We start from the raw sequence: 26,870 nt of genomic DNA, 5'->3' as shown, positions 1-26,870 counted from the left end.
AAGCGTCATCGATTGTCAGGCCAAAGTAAAAGGGAATAATTGATCAAAGAATTGAGGAAAGAAATTTGAAACAGCATTAACATTACGCTATAACAAATAGAAAGCTTGAAATTTTCAAATAAATAAATTCTGTCGTCGGGGAGGCAATTTCCCAGAGGAGGATCAAGGATACTTATATGCGACCCGATGGAAAAGCAACCCATTACGTTGCACCCTAGGCTTTTTTTCTTTCCCACTGTTGGAGCACAAGCGGACACGAGCCGCCAATGACGGGGCAAACGAGTCGGACTTGCTCGCCCGCTAAACCAGTATTCTCACACTCTATTCACTCTTTTATTCCCGCCTCTAAAAATAGAGTCTACTCCAGTAAAAACGTCCGCGTTGTGTTTCTCCTCTGTCCGTGATGAATGGACCGCTGCCTCTCCTCTCTTAACCACCGGCCGCGATTACAGAATACACCTATACACCTACTCGATGCTTCAACAGAACATCAGACCTTCCTTCTATTCTCTCTCGTTATGTAAAAACCAATTGACCCACTTGTCGAGAAACGTGAACGTGTTATTGGCCCCGAGATCTTGCCTCCTTCGAGGGTGGTTTGTAAATTGGAGCATTAGGTTTATTGGGTCGAGACAGTGGTACTGTCGGATCAAATTTGTCAGTATCTTCCCCTCGAAAATACGATCGCAGTCTTCAGCATCACTCTTACCATAAATTTAAGGGTGACTTCATCCCCTAGATACGAATATTCACCCATAAAAGGAAACGGACGAAAATATTTTTTCAAATCCAAGTTTAATTAAAATCAGAGAGAAACAGATAATTGACACTCCTAAGTAGTATAAAGGCACAATAATGATAAGAGCAACAATGATTCTCTGAATCAGAGGATCACTGCTTCGAGGAATGTGGTATGCACATTAAGCCTTTAAAATGTTGAGTAAACGATCCTCTAATTACTCGTTCATCAGTGTTATTATACCAATTAAAAGACAGACAAAGAAGAGATACCCGAAACTCATCGAGCTTCCTCTGTCGCCGGGGGAAATCATTGAAATCAAGATACAACATGTAAGAAGGAATAAGTGGCATCGAATCGAGTCGAATTAATCATTATTGATGAATTTCTCAACGTTATGTCATCCGTGTTCATCTTGCGTAATCGCAGTCGAGCCGAGCCGGCTAATCGCAACGCATGCAAGTATTTCCCTGATAAAAAAAAAAAAAAAAAGAGAAAAAAGAAAAATGGTACCGGTGCGCGCACGCACCGCGTTAATTTTACGTAATACCGTGGCTTTTACGCGATCTCGACGCCAGGCTCGGCCAATGGCGCGTCCACTCGCTCGTAAATTCCTCACGCTATCGCGATATATTTAACCTGGCGATAATGTGGCAAACAAATCGTATCGTTTCGCAGGGAACCGGTATTCTCACGCTCCGTTCGGTTCGTTCCTCGTTGCTAAAGATAGCAATGTATTTAGCTAGCAATCGACCGGCTTTCCAGCCGTCTCAACGCTCGTTTCATCCTTTTTTACCATTTGAAGGTGAAAGAAATTGCTCGATAACGGCAGGATGAAGCCACCGAATCCAGTGTCGCGTGAAACGCGACTTCGCGGTCTTGAGATACGTCAGAAATCGTGACGTATTTCCTGATACGGTAGTAAAAAGTCACGATTTAACGCCACGTGAACGCGTTGCTCAACGCTGGCAGACGGGACGAAGAATGGTCCGGTAGTCGATGATCGGTGGTCGTGCGTGGCTAAAGATAGCCGGACGATTACTTCATCGTGGAAATCACGTAACGTCACTCGAAACGTAAAGATATAATGTGGGTCGGGGTGTCGGGGGAGACGAGGAAATGGAAGCTACAAATGTCGAATCGTACGGGCTGAGTGGTACAAGTCATCTCCGCTGTGAATCGTTCGGAGGAACGTCACTCTTCGTTGCGATCGTTATGATAGACTTTTTACAACTGTCACGTATTACGCGTGTATACATAAATAATGCATAGGAGACGCGAAACGGGCATACCGTCCGCTATTACCGGACCGATAGCTACCGCAGAAGCGCTATTATTACACTGTTATTGCACAAGATGAAAGTATCGCAATGCTATTTCGCGCCTACACGTCCGAGGGAATCTCTGAAAGGCACGACGATGATCCTCGATAAGTGAGACTGTACGGCCGAAATCTTTTATTTATATTCACTACTCTCGAATGTTAACGCAACGATATTTCTATCGATCTCAACGACGACCGATCGATCCGTATGATATCGGACATCATCGAGATCGAGCGTGTTAAGAGAATTCTGCACACGTTCTCCCAATGAAATCTATATGCTCAACGAGAACGTTTCTCGTCTCGGATGACAGTTTTCTGGATCATTTTACCGACCAGTCTAGCGAGAAAATTCTATATTCCCGTTCGAGTTATTATTCTATTAAATGAATCGTTGCCAATATCGCGGACCGTCGTTTTGCAGAATCAAACAGGACGAGACTCATCTCGAACGTCTTCATTACCATGGAATGTGTTAATAACATTTCAGATAAATGCACCCCGGGTTCCATAAAGAAGTTGATGCTGTTACGACGGTGCAGGAGCTCATTTTAAGATGCTTTTTCATTCAAAGTCCTTATTTCATTGCAAATATTCATTACTCAAAGATAATAAGAATTTCAGTTCGATAGTTGTGCATATTATACCGGGTGTTTCAATCTTTTCTGCAGATGCAAACACGGACAAATTTTTACCCAATTGTTGGCTATAAACGTTTCATTTCAAAGTTATGAGAAAGTAGGTGATAATGGTTTACCTTGTGTGCATAATTATTCCGTGTCAACGACAGTATCGTTAATTAAAATCAAAGGAAAATATGTGCAAAAATGAAAATTCATTTTGCTTTGAAGAAAATGATAAGACACTAGTATAAAAGATGTTCAAATGAACAAAGATCGAAACGAAGGAAAGTTGAGGATCGACAGATCAGGAGGTCGATCAGGAACGGTAGATCGCGCTGAGTTTCCGAAAGAAAGGGTAACCGGTGTCAGTCGTCGACCAGGTAGGACAACGACGGACTGACACCAAGAGCCGGACCAGGTAAGCGTCCGTTCGAGTGCGTGGGGCATCAACAGGCTTGGCTATAAATAGACCGCGAAGGTCAGGGGAATCAGCAGTTTTCATGCAAATGCGGCATCGATGGAATAATATTGCTCCTTTCGCGGATAGCTCTGATCAGAGCTCTGGTTACTCTCGTTGGTTTCCAGTTGCGGAATCGTTACGATTTCATCTGTTTTAGATTTGGTCGAATAAGCCACGGATTAAACGCCTCTCTGATCGGTATTACAACGAAAACTCCAGTCTAAAATTTACACTATTGGCCGAGAAAATCGGTCAGGAAAATTCCATTCTGTGACCCAAGTCTTTTTCGCGAGAAATGTTGAAAAGGAATGATTTCTTAAAATGTTTCGAATTGTCGTTCAACACTTTTGACTGGCAGCGTATGTATTCATAATTCGTGTTGTTTACTTCGTGCCTTTGCTCGATACTTTATCATCGAAGCGGCCACGCAATTTGAATTGGAGATTTTCACGCAGAGGTGAACACAGGAGAGGATGACACACTAAATGCCTCGGCGAAGATCGTCTCTCTCTCTGTCTCCGCGTTTCACGATAAAACTCGTCGTCCAAGTTGGTTACAATGTCAGTTTTATACGGTGACGCGTTACCGTCCAAACGATACGTTCGCTGCCGCACGGTAAATGGACTTTATGGCCAGTCTAACCGTGGCTAGTAGTCATTTTCACCCGTTTACACGCGCGATTCTCCTCTCGAGTTTCAATGCATCCTACATGCCGTAGTGAACGTTTCAAATCGAGTTACGCAAGGTCTCAAAGGGTAATTCGACGTGGAGCCGTTAACGCGGACCCTCGCCGAGTATTGCGCGCGAAATTGCGAACAATCTCGCCACAGATTCCTAGCAGAACTCGTGATTATTCTTCCAGTTTACCTGAAACCCACCGACGTTCTAATCTACTTTCATCCCGAAAGAATTGCAATCTATTTCTCTCCGTCAGAAATATCAAAGCCACGAGATTTCCCTGGAATTCGCAAGGTTTTATCAAGAATTTCGAATATCATAAGCGTATTTCTTGTTAGCGTCAGAGAGTGGTGTACCATGTTAACTATTTTCCAAAGAATTTCAAAGCCGAACGAAGTAACGGATGCTTACCGGATGAAATGCAAATCGCATCGAGCCTGTTTGCGTGGACCACCCTGTACAAGCAAGAATACCTATTTAGGTGCATACCTGTAGGTGGATGCAGAGCCTGAATGCCCACCTATGCAACGGCGAAGATCTCGTAACGAGCGTATGCGGGTACCACGAGTTAGTGGGAACTTTCGATAAGTGGACTCTCGGCTCTGCTTGCGTGTACAGCCGCGCGCACGCTCGTCCACGCACACGCGGGTCACTGCATCGTGGTTGGTGCAACCACCTGTTGATTGCAGCGCGCCGCCCGAGACGATGACGTCTCGGTGCATCGGAAAAGCATCGAGCTCCGCCGCGGTCAGGATTTATACGCGTTTCGCGTGTTCCTTCCTGTGAAATGGAAAATAATATCGGGCCGAAAAGAGGGCTTTTGAAAAATTTATACAGAAGAGCAGCAGGTTTCTGGCGACGAAAATAATAAGCGCGAAACGTGTACGGTCGACTGATACGTTATAGCAGTAGGCAGAATACAATCCGACGGAAAGGCGAATAGAAGCCACGCAAACATCCGGCGGAAGGAAAAACCGTGAGTCTCGACGAAATTCAACGACGCGTGGCCGCGTGACGACGCTCGATGCGGTTCCGCTGCGCCCGTTAACGAGTGAAACTAGGTGAAAGTAAGAAGCTGGGTAGGCTCTCCTTACGTTTATATGCAGCTGCTAACGTCCAGCGGAACGGTCCGCGAGAGAAGGGCCGATTTACGCTCGAATCGCGAACGCACCGTACTAATCCCTTCCTTCTCATCTGCCAGCGAAACGATTGCCGTTCTCGCGTGGACGTTTCGTTTTCTTACGACCTCCAATTAACATAAATTAGTCTGGAGGCCTTTTTACGTTCGCGTACCACTTTCTCATATTCGAATTATCCGGCAATCGAGCGAGAGTCCTCCACGGACTCTGCATTCTTACAGCTTCGTGGAAGCATAGTGGAAAATATGTAGCTCTCCCTCTTTCTTCTTTTTCTTTCCCTCCTAATAATTAGAGCCCCGATACGTTCTATTACACGTGTTCAGGTTTACTGTGGCAGTGAACGTGGTAACACTGGTTGCCGCAGTGAAAACAACCATATGTGACTCACCTCGGTAAGAATTATGAAAAGGTTGATTGCTACAGTAAAAATAATCATATCTAGCGCGACACCCTATTAGATAGATTATAATGAAATATGTGCATAGATAACAAGTTATAAAATAGCTATCTGAATTATACTATAAGGTGTCTTCACATCCGTCCATTTTCACTACAGTAGTCGACGTATTAACAAGTAAGATACGCGGGAATGAAAATACAGATAGGAAAAAATCCAGATACTGTGAAAGTGCTTAATGCTTGTGGTATTTTTGTACGAAGTACCGAACGAATATTTGTTCTAGAATGAACGAAAATTCTTGATCGATAAACAAGTGGAAACATTACTGGAAAGTTGAAAGACAGATAAATTCGAACGTGCTACTTTTCGAACGGCGAATTCCACGCAAACGAGTGGTCTGAACACTCCAGACGATTAACGAATCGTACAAGCAGACGAGCAGTTCTGATCAACCGGTTAAAAATAGGCGCGGCTTCGTGACATGTGTTTTTATTATAAACTGCTACCACACCAGACACGACGTTTCTGTTCGACTCTTCGTTTCTTGATAATTTCGTCCATAAATAACCTACGATACCGAAATTTCCGTCCCGACCCTGACGAGAGAGTAGTTTATTCCCTGACCCCGTGACACTCTAACACTCGAGAGTTCTTCTCTTTTCCTTTCCCACCATCCTTCGAATAGTAATAGAAGTTTAAGTAGTATTAACCCTCGGATGGTCAGACGGGAAAATTCAAACGTAATTTTAAGCAAAAGGATTTTAATCCTGTTATCAAACGATAAAGGAAGGATATGCAATATCAACGGCACAACGATGAAGTGGCTGTATTCGTGATTCCGTGACAACGAATGAAACTGCATCGGATGATGATTCTGCTACGTTTGCGTGCACGAAAATAGCCTGTCGGAACGAAAGCGAACGAACCGTCTTGTTCTATAAAAAAGTGCATTCCATCGGTGGTACGATTTCACGAGCACCAGGACCGTCCATTTATCAACGAGCGAAGCATCCTAATTGGGATCAGAGGTCTAATCTTAGGACTGGCGCGGCTTAGAATAGACACGAAGACGATTGAAGAGGATCGCGCCGCGATTAGAAAGGAAGAAACTATTATGGAAGCAATTCGGGCATAGGAAGATTTAACCCGATCCGATTGCGCGTAAATCGTGCTTTGTCCACTTTGATCGAGTGCACAACCGGTTCGATTCAGTACCGGGCCGTGATCAATGCGTTTCTGTAGATCCTGTTCAGGCAACCGTGTTGCCGAGCTTCAGACCTAGGTTAATCTGCTGTTTAAAATATCTTGGGCACGCGATAAGTCCGACCCAAGATAGCTCGAGCATGGTTCAAGGCACAACCTACGCGGCTAACACGAATCAACCTTGGGTAGAGCCAGTTGCTAGAATTTCTTTAACGTCTTACAAGCGTTCGTATATTAACCCTTTGAGGACGATAAACTTATGTAGAATATCAAAGAAAATCTTATAAATACTATTTTCTGATCTTGACATAAATAAAGTGAAGAAAAATTTTTTTTTTCTTCTGAAAGTCACGATGAAGACGAATGAAGCTAAGCGAGGGTGAGTGCATCGGCACGATACTCCTTCGAAAAGGAAGATCGGATGATAGAAGGTCCAAAGAGAAGGTTGGATGCTAATTTTTCAGGCCGGTCGATCGAAGCCCCGAAGCGGAGGCATCGCGTGTTCCCTAACATAGCACGTACGAAAGCTACGTAACGCACACACTCGCACGCGGAAGCAGCCTGTAATTATATTGTCACGCCGCGGGTGTTCAATTTGTCGGCACACATCCGCCTCCCCCGCGTTCGTTAACCATCTCTGAACCGATCCACCTTCGACAACTTCGACGCTACCTTCGTCACCCTGGCAAACTCGATCTTCTCACGAGGCGGCGGACGAAAGTTTCTTAGGTTACATCGAATAAGCGGCGAAAATTCGCTTTGACTGACGGTGCAACAATTGCTGCTACTTTCAGTACTGCTAACTCATTGTTACAAGGTGTTACAAGAAAGGTAGATACTTCTTGAAATAGAATAGAATCTTTGTTTCTTGATAATATTAGCAAATAACGTAAATCTTGTTTCGTCGAGCAGTTGCAAAGTAAGCGTTATCTTAAATAGCGTTAAAAGTACTTACATAACTAATCATGGGTATGTTGCGGGATTGAGCGACTATGGCTTCGACGTAGCACGAGCCTTCTGGTCCAAAGAAAGCTGCGACCCCGTCGCAGATCATATCGATCATCGCCTTGGTGGCTTCCACCGTTTCTCCCCTCGTGTCGCTCCATCGCATCACCAGCTTTACGTTCGGTAATATATTTGGATCGTTGTTGATCTGAAAGAAATAGTCGGCACATTTCAAGTTTTCATAATAAAAGCTTGCAAACATTTTCAATTCATTTTTATAATTCAATCGTAATTAATTCCGAGTCCCATTTTGTCATACAATATCGAATAATAAAGATCAAACAGAATAATGCGACAAGATACTGACAGCGATCATCGTACACAAACACTACGTTCACCTACTTATCTCGTGTAATTGTTTTCCGCAGCACACTCGGTCAACCGATGCTTTAATGGAACTAATTACGTTACCATAACTTCTGTCATGAATATTCATTCTGGTCGACAACCATCGGTGTATGTACATACACAAACTATGGCCTGGCAATAAGAGAACAATAACCAAGCGATGAAACAACGACCGGTCGGTAATTAGAACGTCTTCCTAATTATCGTTAACTTGTTAACTGAGTCATTTTTCAATTAGAAAACACCTCGTCCCCCCTCGCGTGCATAATAAGGAACGGTTCATTTATTTTGACGCGTACTAATTACCCGTTAATCTCACGATTCGCCATTAGGATCGACCTTTACGCTAAGATATTCACCTGTTCGTAAACGTTAACGGAACGAGATCGATCCGTGAAAGGATATGTACAGTGGGCGCAAGCTTTTCATCGAGCATGTAAATCGACGTGACGATAATGCGACTACTTGGAAAAGTATTGTTTGCTGGAAATCATATTTGCATAATAAGCAATCTCGTGGCTCGTATGATGTGTGTAGCCGAGCCGGATACGCCGCGAGAGTTAGAGGAACGCTCGCGAAGAACCGGGACAGGACATCGCGAGTAACATTATGAATTGAACTTTAATCGACGTTCCTGGCGGGCAGATATTCATTCCCATTCGATGCTAGAAAGAAATACCATTGAAAGTGAACCGGAGACGAGAGAACTTTGTTAACTCGTTCCTCTCCTGTTCGATAGAAAAGTACACGATTTAACCCTTTCGATCCGACGTTGTGAAAAATTATTTTTCAGCCGACACCTAGTCGCGAATCAATGGCTTAATTATACTCGCGCATCTCTAGCTATTGTTCTCGCAAAGAGTTATTACACGCTACGAAGGAGCTGCCGATGCAATTAGAAAATTCATTAAAATATCAACTTTCATATGGAAGAGGGCGAATTTTCTCGTAGCTTCGCCTCGGATCGCACGAACCGTTAAAGCGGTTTCGAAGGAACGTTATAAAAAATCATTACTCTTCCCGTTGGATGGTTCGCATTCCTGATTTTGCACCTGTCTCGTCGGCTACCGAATACGTTCCATGGAATGGAAATAATAATGTACACTCGCTGTAAACGCGTTTTAATTATTTATTTGGTGGAATCCACAGGTTTTTGCTTAGCAAGGAAAAACTATAACCAGAATGAGAGCTCAACGCGTAGATGATGTTGAATATAAATGAATTTTCCTGAAAAATTCTATTATATCCTGCGAACGAAGCCGGAAAAACACGGAAAAATGCATGACAGCGATGCGCGTTGATTTCTCTGGGGAGATGTTTAAACGTGAAACAATGCAACAACAGAAGCGTCTAACAGCGCTTGTTACGAGTGGCAGGGTTTCACCAATCAGCTTATTTTCGAGTAATTGAAGGGCGTCCGGTCGTGGAAGGCTGTGCAAAGGCACGAATGGCAACCTTCAGGGACGATCAGAGCGACTTTGCTTGCTTTGCTACGATTCGTTTGGTCGAGAGAGAAAAAAATAAAAATAAAAAGAAAGGTCTCAATCGACGATATCGCACGCGAATGCAAATGATCCGTTGTTGACTCGAGAACGGAAGGTTCGAGGATACTTTACTACGCGAAATCGCCAATCACTGTTCGCGTCGTATTTACAAGTATACGCGGCAAACTAGTTTACATCGTGGGAGTGCGTCATAGCAAATTCCAACTTTATTTTTTCTTTTTTTTACTTCAACAAGTATCGCCGGCAGCAAGCCGGCCAACGTGCACCTGCACACACTGTTGAAGCGAGCGGCCGGGTAAACGTCTAAAGCTCGATTCACACTCGCTCTCTGATTTTCTCGGTCAATTAATTAAGCAATTCTCGAACAATTAGAAAATTTTTAATTAACCTGTGGAATCCTCAATTAGAAAAATTTAAAGGTTTCAAATGACAAAAGATTAATTCTTTACTTAATTTTTTTCAAAAGTAAAACTTGAAAATCAGCAATATTTCGCTGAATACATTAGAAGTGGACAGTCGCGACACGGACGTCTCCGATCACGGAAAAACTTTCACCGGCTAAAAATACAGACCGCATTTATTTTCTCGTTACGAGTCGTTCGTTGAAAAGGTATATGAAAGAAAAACGTTGTCTGACAAACATGGACGAAAATAGCCGTGTTCCAAACGAGATTGCCAGCTTTGTATATTATGTTTAAGGTAAAAATACGTATCTGCACAGCGTTTCGTTGTTACGGTCGAGTGTGAGCCAAGCTTAACGCTAACTGCGAGCACAGAGGCCGACATTGCGATCGCGATGCTTACTCTTGCGTGGCATATCGAAGTACACAAATAAACGGGCGCAAAGCTCGTTTCCTGCACCTTTCGAGCTGCATCGACCACACCGCTCGTTCGTTACGCGATTAGCACTCGCGACCTGTTCCGAGCGAAGCGATTTGAAAATCTCGCTTCCTCTCGATCTGTCGCTTCTTCTAAATTAACAACGACCTACGCGAATCACCGGCAACCCAACGATACTCGAGGTGTTAATTAGAATTTCAACGTGTCTGACCACACACGTCCATTTCTACTGTGCAGTCGAGACTGCCCCGACCTTTTGTATATCTCTCATAAAGTCGGAGCACGCGTGTTCGACAAGCTAACGCATCGCTACTTATCGCTTCGAAATCCCATATTTTTATCGCTATCAATTTCAAAGGAGGAAAATACGGTTCGGTTCGCGTGAAAAACAAGACCGACTGGAACCGAATTCGGCAGTTGACTCCGCTTTACCATGATCGGCTCGGCGAGATACCGATATCCCCGAATAATTATCGGCGCAACCGCAATCCATCTTTGACGTAACTTGTTATTTCCAAGTAGAACCGGATACGTAGCAGCGATACGATCGTGTGCCGGTCATTTCGACGATTCCCAGAGGTTTCTCAGCCCGGAGCCGCGCCACGGTTGCAAGTTGCAAAACAGTGTGCGGAGGCAGGTTTCGGAGAAAAAGGGAGAAGGAAGAGGGAAGAAGAAGAGTAGGAGGAGGAGGTGGAGGTGAAGGAAGGTGCATAAGAGGGATCGAAGAAGGTTTCTCGATCGCGAACGAATTCTTCTCACGGTTGCGACGAGAGTGCAGTTTCGTCGGCGGACGCGTGGGCGGACCGGCGAATAATGCCGGTCTTGTATTTTTAAACCCTCGCCACGAATCGGCATCTCCGGGGAGAGATCTGCCGGGTCACTCTGCACGTTGCAGCTCCCGCTGCAGCGAGCACCTTTCTCTTTTTCTTCTCTTATTCGACCGGGCAGAGACTCACCGGCGAGCTCCACCAGCGAAAACGATCTCACGGTCCCAGGACGCTCGCTTGCTCGCTCGCTCACTCGCGACCGCGTACGCGCCGATCCTCCAATGAATTATCGAGCCTTCCAGAGCGTGGAACGCCACGCCACGCCGCACGGTGACCGCCCGGAGGAAAAAAGCCCGAGACAGGGGCCACGATATTACCGACCTTACTTTTCGGCGAGCCAAGGATTCGCCGCGGACTACGTGGGAACCGAAGGGCCCGCTACCGTAATTAAGGGCGACTCGCAGGAGGACACGCTCCGACTACTCCTTTCGAAACTGATTTCCAACGGCAACCAACTATACTTCTGGAAACTAACGAGCTAAATGTACCGTCGATCCTTTTCTCCTTTGATCGGAAGGATCGAATTTAAGGATCAAGGAGAATACTGTTATTATCGTATTTTCGTCTACTGATACGTCTAATATGCGTACAAGTACACCGGGATAAATAAGAGATTCTTCTGGTTCTATAAATATTCCGACCCCGAGGGCAGCTTCGTATCGTTGCAACAATATCTTTCAAACATGTGTTGTGAATTAATAATCTCTTTGTACAACTTCCGGCTGGTAAAGAAGATTAAAGACACGCGTGCCTAGATAAATGGTCGAGGGAAGATTACTGGACACACCTATCGATACGACTGAATACTTTGCCGTTTAGATTTCGAATGGACACCTTGCATAATTGTTATTCGATTTAACCTGAACATCGTGGGCCCAACTACAGCGCACTCGATTCGCCAGTAGCGTCATTCGGGTCACCGTGGTATCGTTATTGCATCGATAAAACGAAGAAGCGAGTTAAAAATGAAATGAAACAGAAGCCGTTACGTGCTTAATTGAATCGCAAACTGTTGACGCGGCTAATTAAGAAACTTACCTCGTCAAGGGCCATGGAGAAGGCACCCGAAATCGCGAGTCCCTGGCGATCTTTGAGGCCGCCCTTGATAGCGGTGAGGTATCCAATGGTAAGATTCTGCTGCTTCCTCGGTTGAATGCTTCTGCCGAAGGTGGATTTCGGATAAGTCTGCCTGGATAGTGCCTGCTGCCACTCGGCCCCGGGTAATCCTGGCGGTTCGGCCAGGCCCAGGACCAGAGGGCTGCTGGCCAGCAGCAGCAACACCAGCAGGGCCCGTGAGCTGCTCCCGTTCGGCCGTGGGCCACGCGGTTGCAGCTGATCTTGCCGGTGCCGTCGATTTCGTTCCTGATGGAGTTCCTGGCGACGGGGAGGCCTGCGGCGGCTCGGCTGTACTGGCGGGCCGGGGCGCATGGCCGCCGCCGCCACCGGTCAGCACCGCCTCCCTCCCGCTCACCTACAATTAAAACAATTTCCCTTTAAACAACCCTACATATTTCTACCTAGGAAAATAGAAGGTGCCAGCCCGAGACGTTAAACAACCGAGCGAACGTGTTTGCCTTTTGTTCGCACCGTGGTAGGAACTGTTTCCTCGGAGCACGGTCACCTGCTGATTGCTTTCTACGAGCACATTTACTTCGTTAGCACGTGGGTGAGGAATGTCAGAGAAGAAATTCCCTGTCATTCTTAGAGAGGTGATAACTAATTCGATTTCAAAAAAATCCGAAATTACTTTTCTTCTCGTTTCACCATCCAGATCGATATCACTGGTTATCAAGATGTTTGCAACGTGTATTTATCTAACTGTATTTTTACCAGTTTCATTCCGCTATGCAATTAGATGGAAAACGCTTAACTTATTGTTAAAAGTGTCGTTTCAACGCTATCTTCCTGGCTGAATACACTTATCATCGGTCGGCATTTATTCCTCTGACTCATCGTATGTGCCATCTGCGCCAGGCTAATAATAACTGATATCCCTAAAACGATAGAACGCGCAAAGCACAGCTCGAGTACGATATTCAACGCGCGTGCCATCGACGCCGTGATCTGCAACGATTCCTTCCTTCGGTTTATCTTAAATCGATCGCGATTAATTATCTATCCGCTAACGATGCGTATTCCGATGTAATCGTGGCCTGTAGCCTCGCTCTTAGATTCCAGGCTAGAAATGAGTCAGATCGTTCATCGAAGAATCCATTGCGCATTAAGCTATTATCTCGTCAATCGGATATCAATGATCTCCAGGAAACGTTGCGTCAGAAATGCAGGGCTCGGAATAAAACGTGGGCAATTTGCGATCGATCGTTCGCCACGATCGTCTATGAATGATTTTCCCCTCCTGGCTTCGATATAATTCATTCGCAACGGTGCACACGTCGATCTAGAAGACCTCAGTGCACGCGGAATCGACTCGCTTTCTATTGTTTCACGGCTGCAACCTTGGTGGAACGATTTTAAGGAAGTCTTGCACGGAGGCCACGCGATCTTCGAGAGTAACGCGTGAAAGGACGAGCAGGAAGGAGAACGGGTATGTTAAAATTCCTCAGGCTACCATCGGTATTCGCTGTTCGATGGAAAGTTAACTTTGCGTACGATAATGTTCAGCATTCGAGAAACGCCGCGCAATGAGACATAACCAGATCCGCGATTTATTTTAATCTTAATAAAAATAAATATTTCCGTCTTTTTAATTGCGTAGCGTTCGTAGATGAATAACTTATGCGATGACTCCGTGACAGAGCCTCTTAAGGATTAATATAACGACAACAATATCGGATGCAATTTCGCAATCAATCCGAAGAAAAATAACGTAGTCGTCTCACGGAACGAATTGAACGATTCCGCGTTCGAGGCTCGAGAAACTTGGCGGGAACACGTGGCCGGCCAACGAGGGACCGACACACCTGTTGCAATTACGTAACGAAGTCGTACGCGGACTCTGTAGGCGACACAACGGGTTAAACGTTAGCCCGCAACAATAAACGCGTCTTCCCCGGCTTGATGCACGCTGTCGTTCGCTAAGCGAGCCGTGTAACTTTCCACTCGTTCCACCTTTCTAACTCGCATTTAATTATGGCCGAGTGTCGTTAAATAGTCACCGGGACGGATTTATTTGACGCCCGGAACACGACGCCAAAGGGACGCCACTTTGGAACGAGCACCAGGTGACGGGACCCTCTGACACCGTTCTCGGCTGTCAGACGCTAATACTTGTCGCGACAAATCTGTTCCGCGTTTCGTTCTACCTCGTTTATACGGATGCTGAATTAGAAGATGAGTTAATCCTTTCGTAGTTTGAAATTCATATAGGTACCGGTTGCTCTTTTCTCAACTGGTCAAACGATGGACATTCAAATTTTTATTCTTTACGATCTTGAATAATTTTTTAATCAATATACTTCCGACGTGTCGTTTATTTTCAAGCTGTACTTTCTCCCGCCGATTTTTTCTCGTCCAATGATAGAAAAGTGTTGGACGATCGTGTCTGCCGGGACCAGTTTCGATCGGGCAAACAACATCGTCGAGACGTTGCAAACGAGAAACACGACTTCTGTAGACAATTTTCACGAACGACGCGTCGCGTCGTCACGGTGTTGTTTATTTCTAGAGTTGTTTGTCAATCCGATTAGCGTATTTAACGCGTAGCAACAGGTTCCCCGTAACCCGTGCTCCAAACGCGTTTCACCGGTTAATGAAAATTTTCCAAATTTCCAGCAACAGACTCTACGAGCCGCTAACCATTTGACGCAAATACTAAATCAAACACCGATATCATCGTATGTAATCGATACAGAGTATATTTAGTTAGGTATAACAAAATGTAACAGAGCTTCGTTCTAAAACGAACGGTTACGGTTTTGTAAACGAAGTCACGCCTATATTTATGGACAAAGATCGTATTTCTTGAATCTTGACAGTTTGTGTCACAATAATCCAAGACAAATGATCCATCAAAGTAACCAATCCTCACGCACTTGTTGAATTTCTCAAATTGCCAGTGATAACGATAAAGTAGAATAAAATTTTCGTGTAATTTTTATAGACGGATTTATTTTCACTTTAAAGCCATTATGTTCCCATGAAAGATTGTCAAAGCAAATAGGATCTTTTTAACACAGACCTGATACCTAAAGCAAATTCAGCCTGATAAAACTCTAAGAATAGCGACGTCCTCGTGGAACTGTCTACATCATTTGTCAATGACGTTGCCTTTGGTTCACCGAGATAAATTCTACTTAAACTGATAAGTAGGTATAGAACATTGAAACGCTTTGTCAATTTTAAGTCACAGATAACGAAATAGAAAATCATTTGTTCTATTGTCTATATTCGGTAATCACTGATAACAGAATCAACGGATATCGAATAACCCTGAAAGCAAAAATCTCATATTATTCTCGAAATTCATCCCCTCGAGTATCATCAACACTCGATCCAAGCATGTTGTTAGTAACCTGAGAACTGGTCGACGCGTATCAGTCAACATCTGTCCAGGGATGCCAAAGGAAACAACGAAGAAACCCTTGAAATAGCTATTTCCGTCATGACACACGGAGATACCGGCCTCTCCTTAATGGAGTATCACGGAATCGAGGAGTAACTGGTCCTTTTTCTAGCGCGCTTCCACTGCCTTTTTCGTCGAGCTGATCAGGCCGCGACGCGGTCAGAATCGAGACAGGAAGTGAGATCAGTGAGTGAGCGGTACGAGTCAGACATGCGTTTACGCAACCCAGGGTCAACACTCGCGGTGCATATCGTTTAGATAAACAGTGATAATTCTCCGCTTGGAATTCGCTCCTCTGTCCCGGGCTCGTTACATACTGATCTTTCCTTCTCGTCGAACTGATACGGACATTCAGGGTACCAGATGTTAGAACTCGAAGAAAGCTTTACCTTCTATTCGAAGTGGTTCTTGGCAACCTATATATGCGACGAAAGCTTAAATTTAAACATAGATTGCTAAAAAAGAGATCGAACGTCCGTGCCGTGAGAACTGATTCGACGAGGGAAATTTGACAAGTGAAAATGTTAAGGTTGAACATCCGATCGAAGCGCGTTATCCTGTATTAACAGTTTGTTTTCCACACGTGATACGTGTAATACGGGTTCTAACGCGCCTCGTCTCTACGGTATGTATATCGTGTTACGAGGGGTAATTGAAGAACGATACGCGTATATGTAGTACAAGATGTGCACGCGTGGGCATTGTCATTATCGCAGCTACACAGTACATTAGAGTGTTTCGTGTCGATATAATATATCACGTTACTACTGTAAACGTTCAGGGGTGTGGCTACGTTGCTTACCACAGGATACAGCCTCACAGGTGTGTGTATCATTTGCAATTCATCCTGTATACGGATTTCTTTCTTTTTTTCTCTCTTTCTCTTAGTTTAAGTATAAATTAGTAGACGGTTCGTTTGACCAATAGTTAACGCAGTGATACTGCTTTGACTCCTGAATCATAAGTGGAATATTAACGAAGGGTTTATGTAATCATTTCGATGAGATTTTGGGTTAAATAACGGTTTTATTTTTTCGCATTTTTGTGAAAATTAATTTTTAGGAGATTCCGAATTCAAGTGGCACAGTGGCTACCTTGAGCGCACGCACGCGTGCGTCTATTACGCTCGAGACGGTACGGCATAGTCAGGTGTAAATTGCAAGAATCTCGCGACTACGCACGGTTCGGCTCGTCAGTTTAATTAGTGCTCCGTAAAGGCACGGAATATTAATATATCGAGTTAACAGCGTCCTTTCGTCGCAGACATTAATTAACAACTCTCTGTTCCGTGTTAATTCAGTCCTCATCGATTTACTTCGATGTCACCTATCCTGCAAGACCGTTTCCCGCTGTTTTTGTCTCGATATCCGATACAAGTCTCTCTCCCTGGCACGTCGCGTTAGAAAATGAATGTTGCAACGAAAAACGGTGATTATTCAATGGGGATCGTCGAACCACGATAGGCGAACATGTTTTTGAGACCGATAACTGCCTGGATAAATGAAGGATACGCGACTGTTAGATTAAATACGAACATTAATGGGCGGACATTAACATAAGACGAGCGGATATAAATCAGAAACGGCAGCGATGATCGTGTAACGAGCTCGAAAAGAAAGGCAAAGATCCAGGAAGGATGAGGAAATAAGAAGGCCTCTCTAATTGCTATGTCTAAGGCAACGGTTTTGTTCCTTTGCTCGTTCCTTTAATTAAATATGTGACTCGAGGATGCGATTGCACCTTTTTTTCTTTTCTTCGTGTGCAATTGCACACTTTTCTGCATCGATCTATCGGAACTACGTTAAACGTTCGATATTAGGACATTTCTAAAGATACCGTTCGCGTTCGAATGATAAGGAAATTCTGTCATGTAAAACATTATGCAAAACGTTCGCATTGTTTCCCATTCGCGATCAACGATTCCACGACTGCTCGCCTAGCAATTACGTGGTTCGTTGAATTTTTCATCGTCGGAGAATCGCTGGGAACACTGGGGATTGGAACTGGGATTACCGAATTACACCTACTCCCGTCGATTTGTGTGCCGTCATTTCACGCGATTACACAACGAGAACACGACATACACGCGTACTCGGTTGTTCCCGGGAACTGTGCTCTTTTTGTGATCGCGTGCAAATACACAGCGGCGATCAACTACGCGGAAAGACCGACAAACCAGAAGACAACGATGCAAACGTTACGTAGCGCACTTTAATTAATGTTAAAAATACTCGAGCTATTTTTAAGCGCAAGGTGATCGCGAAAAAAGTGTCACCAACTATGGCGATACGGTTCTATTCGAACACACGTGTACTTTCAACGCTTTTATGATGATCATTAGTTATTAACGCTACAATTTTATCTCAATTAACAGTGGATTATGTCAATTTTATATTAGTGTAATACTAAAGCTATTTCTTTGACTAATGAGTCGATTTTACAAAATTCAACCTATGGATCACCAATGACTACCGCGATAATTAACGCGCTAAAGCATCATTGATGATAACACGTTGTCCAGTTTCGAATCGAAGCCCCGGAGATAAATTACATTTGCTAGAAAGTAATATCACTTCCTGGTCGGATCTCTCTGTAAAACTAAGGTGGTAATCAAAATGTTAAGCGACGCGGTGCATGCTACATTGTAGTGCAGAGGTGATCATTATAAATTGCATGATTTACAAGATTGCTACGTTCACGTTACGGTCCTGCGCACGAGTTTCAAGATGCAACGACCAACAGAAACACGAGCAGTGCGACGAAGCTGATTCCTGTAACACTGTTGCGATGCATTTGCTTTAATAAACTGATCGTTCTAACAAGCTTGTTAAGAGAGAATTATCTTGCACGAAAACTTGACGGAGCTAAGATCACCCTTCTCGGGCTAACGAACGTATCACATGCCACAGTGAAAACGGACATGTGGTCAGACACGTTATACGTGTACACTGGACGCGATTGTTTCATTTTTCAATTTAAGCTTTCCACTTGCTACCTCGCGTGACTAACGTAATATTAACACTTATTAAGAATTGAAAAATTAATTTTTTCCATCCAGTACACCGCGCTGGATATTACTAATTCTACTGTGGAGACGAGGGTGTTAATTTCACAAATTAAGCTTGAAAGATTACTCAATCTTTCAATTCGTTTTTTAATCACTCTGGCAAGAATTATTAATAGTGTCTCAGGTGCGAATTGCTGATAGAACTTAACACAATTTGATTCACATTATTCTGAAATAGGTACTTGGATAATAAACGATCAATTGTAGAATTCAAACGTGTAATGTTCGCACGATTTCTGAAACAAAGAACCGATTTAGCTAGTTGATACATATCCTCATCGAGCAACTGGCTACGTTCCAAAATCTCCAATAAAACCAGGAAGCATGGTGTTTAAAATCGTTTTATCACTGTACTTAAAGAACGATCTTCATTTGTTGCTTTTTGTCTATGGATATCCTGGCATGAACTCTCTTCTTGCTTCCACGACGTTGAATGCTAAACATTAAACTTGGAATGTACGAATAACCAACTGTGTCATCCTTTTATCATTTTTCCAGTTATAATTATCTGAATGACGATTTCTTCGAATAAGATCAAAACATTTATTTCTACGAACTCTGAAGCATGTAAATATTACGAATCTTTCGTCAGACGATCACGTTTCGATGAATCGAAGGAAATTAACTATAGTTACCCGGATTGTATTTCCCAGATTAGAAACTGGGAATTCAAACAGCAAGGGATAGCGAAATTGTAGCAAGTTATAGGCATCCATTGCATGTGTACGACACATGCTGTGAAAATCAGTAGAGAACGGAGCCAAATGGGATAAATTTATCTTCCAAGTTTCTCTATACTAACCATGTTACGCCAACTATATAAACTCTACGTGTATCCATGCATCAAACGTCAATATCGTAACTTTTATCACTTGCTAATAGATCAAAGAAATGGTGAGGCGTTTATGAATCATCCGGGACACCATACAGTTTTCGCAATAACGATTTTCAAACGCGTTAGAATCTTTCGAATGGAATAGAAAAACAAGAAAAACGATGAATGGATTATAATAACAAATGGAGTTGCTAATGACTGTACATTGATAGCCAATGTGCGTAATTCCTGTGCGATACGTCTGCTTAATTAATTTAGTTAATGAACCTTTCGCGTCAGCAGGAAGGCGAGGTGTACGTTCAAAGAACACGATGCTCGAATCAAAAGCGAGGAAATAGTTTTGGAACAGGTCTCAAAGCGACCATAAACATTCGCGTTCCCAGGAAATAGTTGGCCGGCCGCCACTCGGATCCGCCGCAACGGTCCCCGTGTGTTTTCTTAATTTCCCCGAGATTTCGATCCGCCTCGCACGACCCACTTACAAACGAAGCGATGGATGTTCCACGGTGTTCTTACACACCAGCACGTTTTCGTTTCGGCCGCGAAACGGTTGGCGGGAATCCAAAGTTGCACGCTGCGCGTCCGTAATTCCCTTCGATTATTCACCTTCTACACGATTGACCACCGTTTATGCGAGTAACGAAAGCAAGCAGATTCGTATTTCGATCGAATCGTATTGTTGGCGTTCGGAATGTTTACGAAAAGCAAGCGGAATCGCGATGAAATTCAAATGTTCCGGTTCTTCTATCTTTAGAATCGTCGATTCGAGTTAGCGGTTGAAATTTCAACTTGCCTATCGAAATTCCACTTTCGTATAAATTACGCATAACGAGTTACGTAAATCGCCGTTTTATCAGCGTTTTCTCAAGTGCTTCGTGCAGAAGGCAAAACGAGTAGTCTTGTACTTGGATCGAAACACGTGTATGTATCAGTCACCGCGAGACAGCCTGACGAATACAATTAAAAACGAACAGAGTGATTGCAAGCCGAGTGACGTGGTCGAACCGAATACTTTTTCCGTGATTAATTGCCAGCCGATTCCATCGAATCGAACAGAGAGTCAACGGACAGATCAGAAGTCTAAACGCAAAAGCTGACTGACAGCTCGAACGATAGCGCGCTACGTACTCGGAATCGGTACTATCGATGGATAGAAAAATCGCCACCGACTCTATTAATAGATCTCGATAGTTGCTTTTCCGCAGTGCCTTGAATCTTTCATATGCCTGACGCACCTGTGCAATTACGAAACAGCTACACGTGTTACGAAAAGAAAAATAAAACTGAACGCTTCCGAAACGAACGGCGCTCGAAAATGATTAAATAATTATGTAACGAGTCTTTCCGTGTTTGCCAGTAGAAAATTTTCTACAAACATCACTTTAGTTCATTTTCGTACAATTTTATTATCGATACAAGCGAATCTGAAAGAGTTCAAGACCAGCTAGATTAGCAGTTGGAGCGTTGATTAACATACATATTAATCAATTTTCTTGAATATACATCTGAATATCAGGATATATTTTATTTCGTGACTTAAGTAGAAAAGTCTTCTACCATCGCGAATGAATGAAAAAATCATTTGATAATCAAACGCGAAAGTATGAAGTGTTGAATTGTTATCACAGTCGGAGGATGCAAATGTAATCGGTAGAAATTTGCGATACATACGGTATCGTCTAAAAATAATATCTCGTATCGAAAAGTTGCGAGGGCAGAGAGAATCGAGAGCAGTATAAGAAGAGAGAAAAAAAGAGAAAACGATCCAAAGTACGAATCTCGAAGTCGGTAGCGAAACGAGCAGCGGCTCGTTAGCGGCTAATGGAGAACCCATAATCGAGCGTTCCCGAGCGCGATGCAATTTTATCATCCACAGCTGGACGTGTGTATCACGAGCGATCCAATATGCCGTTTTCACCGCCACGCCATTTTTTCCACCCGCAAGATCTCTAACTACAGTTCCTACCGTTGCTGGTGCAGTGTATCGCGTTACCGCGATCAGCACGTAACTTTATAACATACCCGAGTATTTCCCTCTTCTCAGTCATAGACCGCAACAAGTTATTACTACCGAGCAAACGCATACGTTCGCGATTTTCCAGTTTCCTTGCTGAACCAATAAACACGATATTTCATCGGGACAGACGCTAAATGCACCGAAAAGTTGCCAATAAAATGAATCAGTATCGTCAGATAACGAGATGCAATCGTAACGGAAGGAAATCATGAAATTTTACGATCAAAACAGAATTTGTTTTGAAATTTTCCAAGCATATCGATGAATTCGTTTGATATCGTTATAATTCCACTGCGAAGGTTTATGCCTTTTCTAATGATCAGAAATACCTAATCATTTACAGAGTTGATAGCATCTGTAAAAAGGTGATCCAACCGTTAAGAATTGTGGAATCGATGCGAAATTTTACGATCGGGAACTCATTTGCTTCGAAATCTTCGAGGCGTTTCGATAAATTCGCCTGTTATCGTTACGATTCGATCGAGACCGTTCACGCTTCCTGTAATTACTCTCCGATATACCTACTAATCGCTGGCACTCGTGAAAAGGGGATTTAATCGTGTGTAAATGAAACGGTGGCAAAGTTTTCGATCGGAGTCGCGTTTCGTCTGAACAAGCCTGTAGAATCGGAGAGGGCGGTGATTCAACCGCTTCTTCTTTTACCATGAATGGTATTGCATTGTTCCGGGCTTCCGTGTAATCCACGCACACGCATACACACGCTGACGTACGCCAGAATTCTGCAGAAACGGCTATCGTATGTTTTCCCTGCGTAAATACAATGTTCGTGACTGGTTTTATCGCCTTCGGGCCCTTCGTACCTCGTCGCTGCAAACCGCAGACGGCGGCGATCGCGCGAAAACACGCGTTCATAATGCGCGCGAAACGCGTCCGAATCCGCGAGGGGGTATTTCGGCAGCGAAAGTTTCGATTATTCGAATTCCGTTTATCCGAACTTCTGTTTTAGCCGTACGATTGCTATACAACGATATCGCAATACTGAACAACACTGAAGAGGACAAACTGGTTGTTTGTTAAATGTTTTAGAAACACGTCGCAAGGTTACGACGTTTCGATTTTAAGAAGCCAGTTTCACGGCTGAGCCGTCGATGTTTTAGACGGAAAGGAAAAACAGCGAGACAAATATCATCGGCGGACAATGAGTACTGCTAGTCGTTCTTTGTTAAACGTTATATCAACAGACAAGGTTGCAACGCTGGGATTGTGAAAATTCCACGAGTTTCAGGAATGATTCATAATATTTTTGGCTAAATAAACGCTGCTACCTATTGTGCAGCAAATATTTTAGATACACGTCGTTAGGTTGCAATGCTGTTGGCAAAATGTACGGGGAATATGTTTGGATTAGCTAAGTGCAACGATGCACTCGGGAAACGCAGGTGCGTCTTCTGCTAAAAGGAAATGCACTTGACACTGTCGGTGGTATGAAACTTACAAGGAAAAAACGATGCGACACCTGTTGCAATTTTTGAAAGAATGATGCAAAATCTTGGCGTTACTTGCAAAATTGCAATGCGAAAGTTAAAATTAAACGGCGGAAGAGGAAAATCCGGTACGCTGATCGCGCGAAACATGATTTACACCGTCTGCAACGAATAGAATTTGAGAAAGAAATGTTTTGCATTTACATCGCGTGTTCTTTCCGCGGCGGGAACGGTCTTTACTTGAGCTTTAAAGCACGCGCAAGCAACACGCGGACACAAGAACGGGCGTGTTTGCGGTTCTATGGCGGACGTGGACCGAGATAACGCATTAAAATAGTACGCCAACAAACGATAACACGTATTTAGAATATCTGCCGCAGTGTCGTTCCTCGCCGCGATATTAAATCGCACGCTTCGCGCTCTCTCTATAATTGCAATGATTCAAACGGCCAACACCCTTCCCTTCTGCTCGTCGACCAGAAGAAGATACGAGAGAAATAGAGAAGCGAAAAATCAGTTTCAGTTTGTCATGCGTACTGCCACGACAAAACGATAAAACGGAACTTTTAATCGCCGCTCTAGAGGTCGTTTACATGTAACTACACGCTTAATGCAAGCAGGAGAAAAATCACATTTGCAACCTTCTTATCGCGAGCGTTTTCAATGCAACAAGCGTTCTACAAACGGGAAATTTGTAGTAATGACGATGATTAGAAACAGGAAGGATTAATTTACCTAAGCAACATGGCAGAGTGACTTTACGGAGAAGATCGTTGATGTCTGATCGCTATATTGCCAGCATGCTGCTCCCAATCTGTACTCTTCGCACTTTCAGCCTCAACTTCTGACAGCCACCTGAAACATAACGTTAAAATCCATCTATAATCATGAGAAAAAAAAATCATAAATAAGTTATTATCTCCAATGAAGCGTACGGTGATGTTAATTACTTTATTAAAGAAATTAATTTCTGCTGGGTATAGATACAGGTTTTTAGATCACCATTTTCTATCCTCAAACGATCAATGAATAATCATTTAATAATTATAAATTTCCTATTCGTGAACATACGCACAGCACTTACTATATTCCCAGCGGAGTGTACTGATAAACTCATGATAATCGAGTTGTCATAAAGACGATGAGTTAATTAAGCAGCAGGACGGCGTTACAAGAGACAACCGATACGGTAATTTCTTAATTATCATTAGACATAGTCGTTAATTAAGCACCAAGTTATTCCCAGGGATCGTAAAACCTTCAGAAGTTAGTAAAGTGTTCGAACGATAAACAAACGACTACACGGTTCAACGTAAAGGCAACCTGAAAAAAGGAATTCCAATCGGATTTCTTGCTACGCGTTTATTTTCAGCTGAACTGCAAAAACGGAGCGTCGAAAGTTAAGAGTATCAGGTATTTGCTAGTAATTTCAAACTACGTTATTTCGTCCCGCGCTTCTTCGAATCGTTAGACGACAAGCTGAAAAAATCCACCCGTCGATCGTTCCGAATTATCGATTCTCCAATAATCACTTTGAATCGCTTCAATTCCTGTACTTCGTACACGTCACGTTGACGAGTTGCCCGCTAATGTAATCGCGTCAATTAAAGTAACATTCGAGGATTTCTAATAGAGCCAGCCTGCGAGCCAGATTATGTCACCTGCTGGCACGCGGACGATTTTAATCGATCGATTTACAGGAACACCCAAGCCGGCTCCTCGATCGAATCGCGCCGGCTCGTTTTCAATTTCATTTTTCTCCGCGATCCTTGTCTTTTCCTTCTTCCTCTCTCTTTCGTCCGCGATTTACGTAACACCGCGATCGAGAAGATCTTGTATTAATTACACCGGCATGGCAGCAGCTGCGTCGCCGCGCGGCCATGAGAAAAACTCGCGTCGCTCGATTGCATCTTTGATTTACACGCGGATCAACGAGATTACCTGGATTTCCGCTCCGCGACAGCGAGCTAACAGCTTCATTCGTATCGCGGTTACCATCTGCAACCATTCGTCCGACATTGTCCTGGGATATCTGGAGGATATCGAATGAATGCAAAGAAAATGAGGATGCAACCCTTTAGAAAGGGCGCAATAGCCATCCCCGGATCTAATCAAAATTCAGCTAACACAGTATAAATATAGACAAACCATAAAAGATCTTAAGTAACTTCGTGGATTAAAAGGATCAACGTGGAACAAGAAGTTGAAGCACAAAGAAGAAAGACTTCAGCAAAACTACAGACTTGATGCAACCTCCTGGTTGCGCTGAAGGTCCAGCAAAAACTGGACCGAACGCGGTGCAACTTCAAGCTAGAGCTAATAGAGCAAGGTCCAGCTCTTAAACTGCTATATTCTTAACGCGGATCTCCTTTGTCAGGAGCAAGGAAGTTTGTGCCTCCTTCTGTACCGACGATCAAAGGCATCCGAGCGTTTTCTTCGTGAGGCTCGTTAAGAGTGCCAGCCATCGGACCCTCTCCCGTCGATCTTGATTCTGAAGGAACCATCTCTCTCTTCCGATGAAACTCGACGAAGGAAGCGTAACAATTTTCGTTACAATCAGTATCGTCGCGGGACAACCAAAGAGCACCCACATAGCTGTGAAAGGTAAGGTGATTTCCTTATTCTAGCCACGCGATATCAGCTGAGTCTGATAAGAGATAACAGACAGAGTCGGACTGATGTTTCTATTCTAAGCAAGGTTGACGTTTCGTTTAATGACTCTAGACGTAGTTCTTTTGCAGTAGCAATTTTCAATATATTTTATTTAAAAAAAAAATATATTTTATTTTGAGGGACAGAATTGATTACACGACTATGTAGAGCTGGTGTAAGTAGGTGGTAGTGGTAGCTGTCGAGCGGTAGGACCGGTAGGTTTGGTTTACTTCAAGTTCGTTGCGGCCAGCCGGTTGGCCACTTTTCTTCGTCCTCTCTTGATATTCCTTTTTTCCATCGGATTTTTCATTCTTTTTGCCGCCCCTTACCTTCTTCCTTCCATTTCCTTCTCGTTCATGATCTCCCACCGCTCGGTCCTCGTTATTCTCTACCCCTTTTTACTCCACTTCTTCCGCGCGCGCTGTTTATTTTAACGCGAGATCGAGGCGTAGCAAAAAGTATCTGTTAAAATCGCTACCCTCCGCACCGCAAAGTCGATAACATCGACCACGGTGTGTACCTGGCTTCCGTGAAATATTAGAGGTGTCTCGCTGCTGGTGGTGAGTCCCGTCCTATTTCGTTTCAACCAACACGACGCGACGGGGTGAGGATCGCTCTCGTCAGCGGTAGAACACGATGGGAACGAAAAGAAAATCTTCAACAGCCTCTTTTGTAGATACCGACGACTTTGATAGAGGCGTGCCCGTGTAGACAACCTACCATTAGGCTGAATAAGCATATCTTTACGAGATCTGGACAAACCACGAGCCTCTCCTATCGGTTACGTTTTTACTTCTTAAACGGCCGAGGAATGTAAACCCTTCTCGTGTCGTTTAAGCTGTACAATAGCCTCGAAACGAGTGCTATAATTTAACAGCAATTTATAACGCATTCCTTCCGATGATTTGGGGGAAATTTTTTGAAGTGATGAAGAGTAAGAATAGAGGGGTTAATATTTATCTACGCGCGACACAACGATGCAATACTCCGCGTAAAAATATCATATTCTTCTATTATGATAATTAAAAAAAAAAAATCTTATTAGATGTATACAAGAAAAAGAAGGATAGAAATCAAAAAGCATATGTAGCATGACTGACGTCCGTCTCCCGTCAAGTATCAATTGTGACCGTGTTTCACTGAAGCAATAAGAAACTCTATCTGTTGGAATCTCCATTGCCGGGACAATATCCATTATTATATTACATCATTGCGTAATCGACGTTTACGGTATTATGGGA

The 26,870-nt window shown here is 43.6% G+C and overlaps 1 protein-coding gene across 2 annotated transcripts in view; it reads right to left on the bottom strand.

The window, feature by feature from the left end:
- LOC117611179 (receptor-type guanylate cyclase Gyc76C) overlaps positions 1-26,870 on the bottom strand; it is a 53,384-nt gene that overhangs the window by 15,736 nt on the left and 10,778 nt on the right. For both annotated transcript variants that reach the window (XM_076693323.1, XM_076693324.1), the window contains 3 exons: positions 23,713-23,832; positions 12,130-12,562; positions 7,522-7,719 (listed from right to left, as the gene is read on the bottom strand). In XM_076693323.1, coding sequence (XP_076549438.1) covers positions 7,522-7,719; positions 12,130-12,519 — 588 coding nt within the window. In that variant the 5' untranslated portion in view covers positions 12,520-12,562; positions 23,713-23,832. The remainder of the gene's footprint in view (positions 1-7,521; positions 7,720-12,129; positions 12,563-23,712; positions 23,833-26,870) is intronic.

The sequence above is a fragment of the Osmia lignaria genome, chromosome 3 (genome assembly GCF_051020975.1).
Source record: "Osmia lignaria lignaria isolate PbOS001 chromosome 3, iyOsmLign1, whole genome shotgun sequence".
NCBI classification, from domain to species: domain Eukaryota; kingdom Metazoa; phylum Arthropoda; class Insecta; order Hymenoptera; family Megachilidae; genus Osmia; species Osmia lignaria.
The sequence above is the reverse complement of the archived record's forward strand: the minus strand, read 5'-3'. Positions and strand labels throughout refer to the sequence as shown.